This window comes from Ahaetulla prasina, chromosome 1, assembly GCF_028640845.1.
Source record: "Ahaetulla prasina isolate Xishuangbanna chromosome 1, ASM2864084v1, whole genome shotgun sequence".
In the NCBI taxonomy this organism is placed as follows: Eukaryota; Metazoa; Chordata; class Lepidosauria; order Squamata; family Colubridae; genus Ahaetulla; species Ahaetulla prasina.
This window is the reverse complement of record NC_080539.1, coordinates 196,807,578-196,821,852: the sequence shown is the minus strand read 5'-3', so window position 1 is coordinate 196,821,852 and position 14,275 is coordinate 196,807,578. Positions and strand designations below refer to the sequence as shown.

General features: G+C 34.6%; 1 protein-coding gene across 3 annotated transcripts in view; it reads left to right on the top strand.

Moving 5' to 3' along the window:
- The window catches only part of PARD3B (par-3 family cell polarity regulator beta), a 603,755-nt gene that overhangs the window by 188,785 nt on the left and 400,695 nt on the right, over positions 1–14,275 (top strand). For all 3 annotated transcript variants that reach the window (XM_058186680.1, XM_058186671.1, XM_058186683.1), the window contains exon 5: positions 11,487–11,572. In XM_058186680.1, coding sequence (XP_058042663.1) covers positions 11,487–11,572 — 86 coding nt within the window. The remainder of the gene's footprint in view (positions 1–11,486; positions 11,573–14,275) is intronic.

Here is a 14,275-nt window from a genome sequence, read left to right as displayed (position 1 = left end):
CTATCCTGTGACAATATTAAGTATAAAAGATCTGGATGGGTATTTTTGCTTCTTTGTTTAAAGATAATGTTTAAACATTGTGTTCATGTCATGGGAGTATATGAAAATTGTAGATTCATTATTGTATTTTAACTTTAATTTGAGTACTAAAGATAAATATTAATTATTCAGTAAATTAAAAAAATCAAAAGAAATAAAAGCAAATATGAGCACTGATCAGAGTAATTTCTTTAAAAATCTGGATTCAATATACAGTAATACGTAGCTTGTCAGCTATGGTGGATGAGTGAGGCTACTCCTCTTTCCAGATGCTACTTATTTCAGACTATACATTTTTTCACAAGTAACATGAAATTAGAAAATAGACTATACAGTGCTGACATTTTGAGCAGAATCATAATCATATAATTTGTGTTCTTCATTCAAAATAATTATAATTTTCATACCTTTTCAAGAGTAGCAATGTTTGAGTGCAGCTACTCCTGCTGTTAAAAGACATGGGGCAGGTTTATATAAAACTCCATAAATTGGCCCTAGAGAGTTGGGAAAATATTTGTGAAAAGAACGAGGGTTGCATGATGAATCTTAGGAGTGGGATGAAAAAAAATATCTTCTCATTTATTAGGTGAAATATTCACTGGCTTAAAAGCATTTAAATCACCAAAAATATACTTGGAATCAAAGCCAATGCCCCATGCACCTGTATGTTTTCAATATGATCTAAGTGCTATTTGGATAACTTTTTGAATATAAATAAAATCATACTTATTCCCTGCAATGCCCTGGAAATTGTAGGGAATTACCATATTGATTGCAATATATTTCATTTGCGAGTTTGAAAACAGCTTTTTAAAAATTCAAAGATTTTACCATCTTATTTCTGCTCAGATAATCGGCTTTGCTGGATAATATTTTTATAAATAGGAAAGTGAAACCAAATGCTTCATTCAGTTTATAGATGCTAAAATGTTATGTATGACAAACAATGGATCATATATTTAATCTTGACAGTGAGTCACATTTAACTGCTTTTTATGGCTGACCTATGTTTGACCTATGTGAATTGTGAAAAAGTCTTGAGATGGCAGTGCTTGTTCCCAAAGAGGAATTTGCCGAGCGGATAGTTGAATTTAAAGTAACAGCAACCAACAATATTTTCATGCAATCACATTTAGGAAATCCTGAAACAGTTTTTGATAACTGTTGTAAAAGTTGTTTATGACCTTCTTTTAAATTCTTAATTAAAAGAAGTTGAACATTAAAATAAAATTAATATTTGGACAAACATTAACAATGTTCTTAAAATATTCAGCCACTTCCAGCTTGCTTGCTTGCTTGAGTCTGGAAGTGTATAGATTATCAGAATTAGTCATATGTGCAACATTAAGTCTAGACACCACGTTTAAGATGCCAATATGTACAATAGACTGAAAACGTGGAGCCTTATCAGATAAGCCAATGATTCTCAACCTTTTTTTCACCACAGACCCCATTTATAACCTTTTGTAGCCATGGACCCTGGCCACGGACCCCAAGACTTAACTCAGATTTTGAATCATATCATTTCTTCAAGCCTTTGCGGACCTTCTGTGACATCGTGGTCCCCCACAAGTTGAGAGCCAATGGCATAAGCAGTTTAATTTTGAAAAGTTTAGCTTTACATAAAGATATCATTATTTGTCAATTGTTATGCACACAATTTATCTAACAATTATCTTTTGTATGATCTATTTTATATTGTTAGAATCTTTACCTTAAAAATATTGTTAACTATTTCTTGGTGAGACCATGTGCCTTTATTTATTTATTTGTATGTATGTTTGTTTTAGAGAGCCAGTTTGATGTAGTGGTTAAGGTATCAGACAGATGACCAGAAATTCTAGTCCCATCTTGGGCATGAAGCCAACTTGGTGACTTTGGACGAGTCACTTTGCCTAGGAAGGAGGCAATGGCAAACCACTTCTAAAAAATCTTGCCAAGAAAACTGGAGGGATTTGTCTATGCCTCTTCAAGAATCAGACATGATTGAATGGATTTTTTTTAAAAAAAATGTTTGTTTTATATAACTACCCCTCTCATACAAGTGGCTTACAAGAATTAAAAGCACAGAAATACCTACAATGTATAACTTCATTCATACACACACACACATCCAATAGCAAATTAACAATAGCATAGTTCACTCAACCACTTGACCCACATGTCTGGGGAGATAGCCAGGGCTTGGCTTGTGAAAGGCTAACAGGGCTGGGACCATCTGAGTCTCCAGGAGGATGCTGTCCCATAAAATATTTTTAAAGGAATTAGTATTGAAAAATTCCCTTTAATAATTAGAATTAGATAGTGATTAGATAATGATTAGATTTTCTTTTTGCCTTTGTGTCAGTCTTGATACTTGAGGACTACGTAAGCCCACGTAGTTCTGCAAGGAATATTTCTGAAAGAGGAAATCCCTAAATTTAACATAGCTGGAGTATCTGGATCTTTTAAAACGTCAGATTAAACAGGCTTGCATGATGGCTTTGCTGCATTTCCTACTTCAAAAAGATGGGAAATGGCAGTGTTGGTTTTTCTCAGTTTTGATTCAAAACGGGATTCAGAGAGGTTGCCTTTTACTGTCATATTCCAAATTGCAATGCAGAAGCCACAAAAGGGGTATTCTGTTTTTGAAGCTCTGCTCACTATTTTTACAGAGTTGGTTTGCAAAATAAGATGTGTGTGTGTGTGTATGTATAAATTTAATATATAAATAATCTTTAAGTAGACAATTGTGCAAGTGATTAATGGATTTACTTACATGATTCCTTTATACTGTTGATTACTGAAGTTTTTTGCTGGCATATGATTAAAATACATGTTGGTGTAAATAGTACCAAAAAAAGTAATATATCAGGAGTCTGTTATCACTTTTTTCCGACTAAAAGGCTTAAGCTTTTGTGATCTCACAACACACTCCTGATCTTTTGCCATCATAGACTGTACTCCTACTAAAACAGTAATGGAAATTAAGTGTTGGCCAGACGTGGGCTGCTGTCGGTAGTTCCGACCAGCTTCTGGACCCGCCCACTCACCCCGGCACTATCCGACCCTATATAATCGCCATGTGTTTGATGCCGTGCGCATGCGCGGAAGACGGCTACATGAGTGAAGTGAGCCTGCATCTGCATGCTCACATTTTCAGTTCTGGGTGAACCGGTTGTTACATTATGTGACACCCGCCTCTGGTGCTGGCTATGAGTTAACTTTGGGTTGACTTTGCAATTACTTAGAATCAACTTTTGTGCTTTTGAAAATGGCAGTCATAACCTACCTTATACCATTGTAATTAATGTTTTTCCGCTTTAAACAAGGATCACAAGTTGAATGTGAAAACAGTGGGACCTGTACATATATTACTTCTTTTTGAGTGAAGATGCCAGGGCACCATCACTGATTACAGCCTTCATCAGTGTGAATGTCTGAATTGCAACTCTACAAGTTCTCCGCCATGGCCAAACTGACTGGGCAATTCTAAGAGTTGTAGCCCACACTTCTGTAAGGCCCCAAATTGATATTTTACCTGATATTGTTATTTCTTTGACAAAAATAAGTGGAAAAAAGAGGAGTGCATTCTTTTCCTTTGCAGTCTCCAGTATATATTTCAAATATACTGCAGAGGATGGCAGAAAGAGGAGAGCGAAAGAAAATGCTGCTATAAATGTAGAAGTCTGTGTATGTAACATTTCATCTAGTTTTAAACATCAGAGATTTAATAGTTTTTGCCTGTTTCACTTGGTTTATGCCACACCCATACACTAATTTGTTTTTTCACCTTTACTTGTCTATTTAATCATGTTGGCATTGCTTTATAGCACTACATCTATTATCTGTAATCTCAAAGAAGATACTGATGTCAGAAAGCATATTTCCTAATGCAAAATGAAATCTGCTGTGGGGTTTATAACATTAATTTTCTCTGAATTAATTACAATTTATGGATATTAGCAGTAGCTTCATATTACTTGTCTCAATTTTATAACTTTATAATTAAGAGAAGGGTGTATACTGTATTATATAATATTTTAACCATTATTGAGGGTTTTTTTTAGTAGTTGTGCTGTATGTCTGTCCAGTGATCATTTCATTTCTTACAAATGCTAGCCTATTCTGCTTTTCTCATTATTTGTTATCTTTAATGATTGTTTTTTTTATTTCATTACAGGTTATGCCATCATTTTGTCCAATGGTTTATCAGTTTGTTTATTCAAAATGTAATTCAGTCCTTCAGTAATGATTTCATTGAACATCACACTAAATATCATATTTACCAAAGGTTATCTTCGGCTATTATGTCCATGCATGGACATATAAATACATACATGGACATTTAAACCATTATTATAAAATCATGCACATTTGTTAGAAATAATACTGTTTTCTTTAGTAATTAAAATTTCCAACTGTTTCTCAACATATCAGCATGGAATAATTGATTTACATAAGTTTATAAAGAAAATATAATTGGACTCATTTATATATAGGATAGATAAAATATATTGAAGACAAGAACATAATTCAACTAGATTTGCAGTATTGTTGTTGTCAGAATGGAAGATTTAAGTTTATGCTTACTTCTGCTATTGAAAATGCAGTTTTAAAATGCATTAATACAATTTTATCCCACCCTTCAGTATGATAGATAATATTCTTCTGACTGGTAGAAAATAAAAGGGTCAGGGAGGGAAATCTTTGCACTGCTAATGAAAACTGATGCTCCATTTTTTGTTATAGTCAAAATTCCATCACCTCTCATATGTACTCTGTCCAGGGAGGAAGGAAGGAGATACATGCAACCTTCATAAAAATGTTTGCATAACTGTGAGCTATCCAATGGTATTGTGGGCTTTTATATAAATGACCTGTAGAGAAATGTTGCCTTTTTGTGCTTTAGAATTTGGGGGTTGCATTTGCCATAAAAAACCCCCATCATTATCATCTGTGCTGATATGTGACACAGATAGCAATTACTTTAATTCTCGAATCTTTCTTTGTTGTCCCAAGCTTCCTTCAATAGCAGAGGTCTTTTTGAGTAGATAGGCACATCTAGAATTTTGAGAACATGTTTTGGTCACTCTTATAAAATGGCTGTTGTGGTTGCAAATCAAACATACATAAAATAAATCTATGGCAAGGCAAACTAACTAACTAGATTGTCCCTAACCATCCCTCAAAGCTCTCAAGATGCTTTCTTAGCTAATCCTTGTCCCTTTTTTTCTGGAACATACTAGTTTCTACTTATTATTTTATTAAATAATTTAAAAAAACAGGGTATGAAGGTGTCGTGTTGCCAAATACTTTAATATGTACCAGATCCATGCTGGGGATTTAGATGCATAGTGTTCTTGGCTTCTAGTACTAGGGGACTCTCTGGTTTGGATGCTGTAACATCCAATAATAGCTGCAGCTGACAGAAGGACTCAGAATACTGTTAGAAGTTGAATTTCTGACAGAATTAATTTAAATGATTGGAAAGCAAGGGATAATTTTTAAGTACTACAGCAGATAATAATTATTCTATGCTCCACTAAGTTGATTATTATCTTTGGGTGAGATTAGGGAAAAGTAGTCACTTGTAAACTAAATATAGATAATTATTTTATGTTGCAAGTATGTAGTTAATTAGAGTAAGAGTATGGTGTTAAATATGCATTGATGTATGTCATTAAATTTAAAAGCATACTAGTTATTATTTGATGTATCATACTTCTATCTATACATCATAACTGTTGACATTGGATGTCCTATGTATTTTTAGTCTGACCTAATCAGTTTTACAAGCGCTGTTTTCAAGATGTTCCTGAAGACTGAAAATGATCCTGAGTCCCCTCTCTCTCTGTCACGCACACACACATACACCCACAAAAACCAAAATTCCCAAATGAGATAACAGTGATGACAGTAGTAGCCAGCAGATACCCATTCTGGAACTAAACTCTATAAACAGGTACGTTTAGTCAAGTTTTCCTATTTCTGGTGGCATAATCAGGAACTGTGTCTTGTTGGGATTCACATTCACTCTTTCATCCCATCTAACTCCTCATAGCCTCCAGACACTGGGCCATGATATTCATGATATCTCTGGCCTTCCCTGGGTAGCAGGCTGTGACTGGAGATTGTTGGTGTGTTGATGATAGCTGCTCCTGAATTGAGGAAGAATCTATCTCAGATTATTCTCAGATTACAGGTTTTATGTAATTGGTGGAAAAAATAAGGGGACTGAACTCTTATCAGTTCTTACTAGGCTAGCCTCTCTTCCCTGCATATAATTGATCACCTGTGGAAGGCAGATAATCACTAACAGTGTTTCTGATCCCCAAGGCTTGTAGATGGTCCAGAAAGGTAAAATGATTGATGTTTACACTCAACTGAACTGTTGCTGAACTTTCAAGTCCAGAAGAGGTGTATTTCCTCCCATCCAGGGTCTGATAAATAATATCTACTTTTGCCTGATGCGTTTATTGATTTTTCAGCTTGTACGTTAAGATGTTAAATATAATATCATATTCCATAGAGACATTAATATTATTGTATTATTATAGTAAAACCATATGCATTTACAAAGATATGGTCCAGGGGTATTCACCTTTTCCAGAACTTCTTCTGATCACTAGTTATAGTGTACATTCTCTAACCATTCGAAAATCATTGCTTCATCAACTGTTTGGGGCAGAACTGGCATTAGGTGGCTCCTACCCTTTGGAATACCATATCCCCTAAGGTAGATCAGCACCAACCCTCCTGACCTTCAGTTAGGGGCCTGAAGATCTGGCTCTTCCAACAGGGGGATATCATTCTGGAAATGGTTAGTAGATTGAGAGAAGACCTCAATCCCACCCCCTCTATTCTTCATGCTTTTTCTCCCCCTTTTTTAATATTTTGATTATACATTTTAGTTTAACTATGATTATTGTTACTACTGTTTTATCTTTTTAATGTTTCTGGTTTTAATGTTTGTAAGCCACTCAGAGTTGCCTCCAGACAAGATGGGTGGCACATAAATCCAATAAATAATCATATTCCACATTTGGAATATCCCTGGTCCTTTGGAAGGATAAGACAATAAAAATGCCAAATCTAGTTTAAAAATCTGGCTGACTGCGTGACGAACCATAATAATAATAAAGATGAAATATTTGATAGTATTTTAAAAAGGCAGCAAGACTGAACTTTGAGCAAAGAGGACAAATAGAATAGAATATCCTGAATAGAATATCCTGAGGCATTGGTAGCTTTTGATAAGGTAGAGGTCAATCAAGAAGAAAAGTTAGTGTGGCAAAAGTAGTCATTCCAATAGTTATCGTCCAACACGCGGAGAGAAGAAATGGCCAGTTGATTGGTCACTGATGGTTCTATGTCTGTTCTGGATTTGGAATGTAGATTGTCTTGGTTTTCAGATGAATGATCAAGATAGATAGAGAGATCAGGGAACATTAAGTCTCTTTATATTCCTTGATTTCTCGGGGCTTTTTTCACACTTTTGATGATAATATCATTTTGTAATGCTTGAAGAAATGAAGACCAGAGGCATGACTTTATAATAGTTTTACTTATCCATTACTAGCTATTATGGTAAGATTGGGAATGTTTTGCTCGGTTTTTCCAAGGGCATCCTGCAAGGTTCCATTTTAATCTGATAAATTACATGCACCCATACTTGGAAGAGACAGTCCTGGGATAGATTGAGCCATAACTGCAAACTTTAGTGTTGGTTATTGCCACACAATATATCAGGTAGCCTTGAAAATGGTTCAGGAACTGCAGTTGGCCCAGAATCCAGTAATGCAGATGATAAATTAATATCATAAAATGATGGAACTTTTAAGGGTTCTACATGCCGCCTCCTACCTCCAAAATGTAAAGAGGTGGTCAAACCTTATATATTTTTTGTTATACATAACCCAATGCAATTTCTCCTTTAGATGTTGAGAAGTTCTACTTGTTGGAAACAGAACATGTACTTTAATAAATTTGATTTTGACACAATTCTATTAAATATATGTATTGTATATGCCCATATCTCTGTTTTTATATGACTTAAATTAAATTGAATAAATCAGCTGGTAGAAGAATTTACAAGAAAAACAGGAAGGAAAGTTCAGAGGAACTAAAAACTTCTTTCCTTTATTCCATTTTTTTTCCAATTTAATCATTTTTATATCATAATTTTTAGTGACACCTATTTCATATTCTTTACATGAATATTACAATCCTATGCTCATTTAATGAGGAATAAATTCCATTGAACTAAATAGGACTTAGACCCCTGTAGTAATTAATCACATGTATTGGTGAGACTGTCTCTTTTATAGCATTCTGTCTGCGCCTGTGACAAATTTCATAAACTTTTTTGCTTTGAAATATCTCAGTACCTGTGAGGCGTTGGAAGAGTCTTTGATTTATATAAGAGTGTCGAAGACTGTCCAGATATATAGATTTCAGATATTATCTTTATTAGTGTAAAATTCTCTTCTTTGCTTTCCTTCTTTGTTCCAAATTGAAGGACCTGTTTTTCACAGCACTTTTTTCAATTATTTAAATAAACTCAAAATAAATATATCATCTCTGTGCATGGCATTCTTCTTTCTCAGATAATTTACCATGTTACACTTATTATTTGCACAGTCAAAGCTGGAGTGATCACAGATGAGAAAATTGTACAGCAGCAGGTTTGTTTCTTTTGATGCTGTCAAAGAATCAAAACCCAACACTTAAGTTGTTTTAATGAAAAAATGTTTCTGTAGTGTTTTTGTGTTGCAATAGGTTACTGCCTTAAAATTTCACATTTGTACTGAAAAATGGGGTTAATATAAAAAGGACAGCATGCTACTTATTCTTTCTATGAAATGACAGCATTTTCTCATCCTGATATTGCATATTTGTACATACTTTCTTCAATTAAAGCTTGGTAGTTGTTATATACTCAGAATAGTTTTGTACATAGTGGTTCCAGTGTTTGGAGCAAGGAGGATCAAGAGTAAAATCTGAATTTATATTTCCTTAGCATCTCATTTAAGAAAGAAAGGTTTGGGATTATTTTCCCTCTTCAATACTAATCCTAGGCTATTATTTTTGAGAACTTGAGAACTTGAAACACAACAGTATGTGTGTAAGTGTGTGTATGTATCTATATATGTATTTAAATATATCTATAGATTTATCTATATATAAATCTAACATATTTGCTTCTGTGTAGAGCTCTATCTAGCTAGGGCAAGATAAATTTAAACCTGTTTAGGAGTTGCAAAGGGAAGAAGGTTTTGGGGGAAGTTCAGATGGAAACCAGATTAGCTCTTTGATGCCATATACTTTTGATACCTTTTCTTCGTTTCCTAATTGCAAATTTGAACTCTTCCTTATTTTATGACAATGGTTTCGAGAGAGAAGAATAATTGTCTGATTTTCTTTTAAAACCTCCCTAGGCAATGTAAGAAGACCTATGTGGTTTATTTCCTTCAAACTCTAATTATTCTGCACCTAAGATGCAAAGCCATGGCATGCTTAAGCAGAACATTCCCATCCCAGTTTAGACCATTTTCTCCATCTTTCCTTTTCTTCTGGTGAACATTTCCTCAGTAATTTATTGGGTTCTATATATCAAATGTTTCAAAGTGATCTTAAAACATCATTTTTTTTATTATTTTATTATTTACATTTATATCCCGCCCTTCTCCGAAGACTCAGGGCGGCTTACATTATGTAAGGCAATATGGGATTATTAAGAACCTAAAATAGTTATATAGGAGCCTGAGAAATCTTCACTATGCAGAAATCACTAGTTTTGCTTTTAGCTAGTGTCTTCCACTTTATTCATTGTGAGACAGAACAAAGATCTGTGAAAGATAAGATTCCAGATCATCAAATAACTCGATAAATAACAGTCATGTTTAAAAGTAATGAATTACTGGTAGATAGTTTATTGACTGACTAATCTTACAACCTTATCAATAAAATAAAATAAAGCATAAAATAAAAAATATTAATCTAATTTCAGAATAAGATAGAAAGGAGGAATTAAAGTGATAAAAAACAAGTGGGTTAATACAGAGAGACAGTAATCACATAAATGAATCTCCTTTGCAGGGTACCTGTATTGGGTTCGTAGGTTGACTGTCTTAGTTATAAATTTAGCATTTCTGGCTTACAATATGTACAGTTGAGCTCAGGAGGAAACATGACAGTCTGTGGCTTGTCTCTTCCGAAAGGGAGGTTAAGAATTTAAGCCAGATGGGGGCATATAATTGACAGTCAAACAAAATATGAATTAGGTGAAATGTGTCCAGTATATTTCCCATTTTCTGAATTTATGTAGTATTATGTTTTAACCATACTGATTTATTGTGGAATACTAATGACTATAAGGAGGCATTCCTTAAGATTTTTTTTCTAGATACAATAAATTTTTCATATTACTTAAATTACTTTAATACCTTTCTTAATGGTAAGCTGTAGTTTTGGATATTAATCTTCACTCATCTAAGCTGTCCACAATATTTTCATAACCTAAGTACGCATGATTTCTGCTTCTGGCGCTATTGCATCTCTTCAAAATATAGCCTTTTTTCCATATAAGTGCATTAGATATGTTTCTATGCAGGTTCAATAATTTCTGTAAGGGTAAAAAAATGAGTAACTTTCCCTTTCTAGTGTTTCCAGCTGTCTCATAAAGAATGGGGATAAATACAGTAATATCAGGTAAAATATCTAAACATCAGTGTTAATGTTTAGTTCTGCAGTTCTGTATAACTATCATTTATTTATTTATTTATTTATTTATTTATTATTCGAATTTATATACCGCCCTATCTCCCAAAGGACTCAGGGCGGTTCACAGGCATATAAAACATCAATATCAATATACAAATTAAAATAATCCTTAAAAAACTTATTCTAGCGCCCGAATTATTAAAAATAGAAATATAAATATAAAATATAAATATTTAAAATCAATTTAAAACCCCTCTAAATTTAAAAATCTAAAAATCTAAGCCAGTCCTGCACAGATGAATAAATGTGTCTTGAGCTCGCGACGGAAGGTTCGAAGGTCAGGAAGTTGACGGAGTCCTGGGGGGAGTTCGTTCCAGAGGGTGGGAGCCCCCACAGAAGGCCCTTCCTGGGCGTCGCCAAACGACACTGCCTAGCTGACGGCACCCTGAGGAGTCCCTCTCTGTGAGAGCGCACGGGTCGGTGAGAGGTATCTGGTCGCAGTAGGCGGTCCCGTAGATAACCCGGCCCTATGCCATGGAGCGCTTTAAAGGTGGTCACCAAAACCTTGAAGCGCACCCGGAAGGCCACAGGTAGCCATAAGAGATAAGATAAGAGAGCTATGGAGGACCTGGTCAAGAACAATGTGGTATTTCATTATTTTGGGGTTTTTTTTACAGCTTCATTCCTCAATATGATACTGTTGATATAACAGATTTAAAATGCATATTGTTTGTATCTTTTAGTGTTCAGCACAATCATCTTCAGAAGCCTGGGATTTCACTACACATAATGATACACTGACATCTCAAAAAACAAAACTTAATTTCAGGTAAAAAAAAATCCATTTCTATTTCTTTTTTTCTCTATTTCTATAATGCAAATAAGTCTATACATTTTTGCTTTTAAGAATGCAAATTTATACATATATTAGTTTAACATGGGGTGAAATGCTCCCGATTCGGACTGGATCGCCCGATCCAGTAGTGATGGCGGTGGGTGGTTTGGAGAACTGGTAGAAAAAATCCCTACTCCCGCCCCCATTCCCAACTGAGCCACGGGATCAGCAGAGTTTTTTTTTTAAACTTTTAAAAGCATTTTTTCTTCAGTCGAAAAAATGCTTTTAAAAGTAAAAAAAAAAGCCTCTGATGATCGCATGGCTCAGCTGGGATCGTCAGATCCTTTTAAAAGCATTTTTTCTACAACCTCTTTGGCCGAAGAGGTTGTGAAAAAATGCTTTTAAAAGACTCTGACGATCCCAGCTGAGTTGCCTGATTGTCAGAGGCTTTTTTTTTCTTTTAAAGGCAAAAAAATGCTTTTAAAAGAAAACAAGAGCCTCTGGCGATCAGGCAACTCAGCTGGGATCGTCAGAGCCTTTTAAAAGCATTTTTTTACCTATTAGAGTAAAGGACTGTAGAAATCTTACAGTTTAAAAATATTAACTCTTGGTGAATTTCAAGATGTCATAAAGCCTCTGTATTGCCATCTCTTTTGGGGTTCAATTGCCTCTAACTTAGGACTCAATGTCATGATGCAAATCCAAAGTAAGGACCTACCATTTTCACTTATTTGAAAACAGCTGTAGGAAGAGAGACAACCCTATGTTAAATCCCAACTAGTAATTGTAATCTAGTGTCAGATGAATGGCAAATGTGGAAAAAATAGGGGGGGGGGAAATGACACAATTCCTATTACACATAGAATACACATAAATAAGAAACTGTCAGCACAATTACGTTTAACTACAAAAAGGGAATATTTGTAAACATGTGGGATATGGTGAAAAAGAAGCTAATGGGGAAAATCAAGGTGCCAGAACTTTACATAATTCCTGTAGGTTACTTGAGACTTGAGTGGCTTCTATTCTACAGTATAAGAAAGAATCAACCAACGCCACCAAACTATGGAAATTAAAATGGCCCTTTTCTGAAATGGACAAAATAAAAAGGTGTACAAACTGAGAGAGAAAAATATGCCAAGCAAGTTAAGGAAAACAATAATAATGTTTTAAGACACACTGTATTTATAGTTATATATTTAAAACAATAATAGGGTAGTGATTGATCCATTAGGGTAAGTTATTTTGAAGGATGATTTGGAAATTGCAAAAAAATCTGAATGAATTATTTGCATATTCTGCATCTACAGAACATATAGATATACTTAGTTGATACATAGGATGCTGACAGCAACCCATATCAACCATTAGCACCAATTAGTGGTATTTATGGCATTTTTAAATGTTCAGTTGACTGAGTTTCATGTTTAATGAATAAAACAGATAATAATAATAGGCATTGACAAATTTACCATCGGTCAATTGCAGAAAGGGGCTTTACTTGGAACACTTTGCATCCTGCGACGATATCTGTAACATCGTCAATCATCCAGATTTGCCTGTCCCAGGTCCTTGGTAAGGACTCGATAGGTAGACAAAAGTGCCAAACCCAGTTTGAACATCTGGCTGTGTGATGAATAATAACAATAACAATAACAACAACAACAACAACAACAACAATAATAATAATAATAATTATTATTATTATTTTCTAATAATCACAGATAATTCTAATTCACTATCATTTTTATCTTCTATAGTGTCCCAGGCTAAACCATTTCTGAATCAGTTTAAATTTGTATATTACTTTAATAAACAAAGCTATAATAATAGAAATATTATTTAAAAAATTAAAATCTTTCAAATTTGGTTTTTCTTCCTTTTACATTTTCTCTAACACCCCCCCCCACTTTTCTCTTTAATGGCTTGTCTGATGAAGTCTTCTGAAGAATTCAAAAGCTTGCTTATTCTCTGATTTTTCAATTATTTCTTATAGAAGTATAGCTTTAGTGGTTGTTTTGGATTTTTCCTCCTTACCTAGAAACTTGACTAGCACTGATTTTTATTGTATCTTGAAATAAAATGCTCATTTACACATGCATGATCAATTGACCCTTTTGCTGTGGATATATGAAAGAAGTCTATTTAAAAAGTATTTTTCTTAAGTTGGTACCGGTTATGCCTATGCTTTTGTCAGTGACCAGTAGTCTCTAATAGCTCATTCACACATGAAAATCAGTGCTGGCTAATAACTACAATAAAGTACTGTATTTTTTGGAGTATAAGATGCAACTTTTCCCCCCTAAAAGGGGGTGAAAATTTGGGTGTGTCTTATACACCAAATATAGCCCCACCCACCCACTGGCCCCTACCCAATGGCCTCAGCCTCCTAGCAATTTACCTCCTTGCAGCAGGCAGCAAGAAGAAACAGCCCATTTCAGCTTCAGCACAGCCCAATTAGCACAAGTTGATTGTCCAGCCTCCTATCTCAGCTGTTTTAGGCTGCAAGGATTGCCATTGCCTATTGCTGCACGGGCCCCTGCAGCTTGCTGCAAGGAGGTAAATTGCTGGGAGCAGATTTTTTTTTCTTGTGCTAATCAAGCTATGCTGAAAACAAAAATGAAAGTAAAGCAGGCTGTTTGCTGCAACAAGGCAAAATTGTTGGGAGGCAGAGGCAGATTTCTTTTTCTTGTTTTC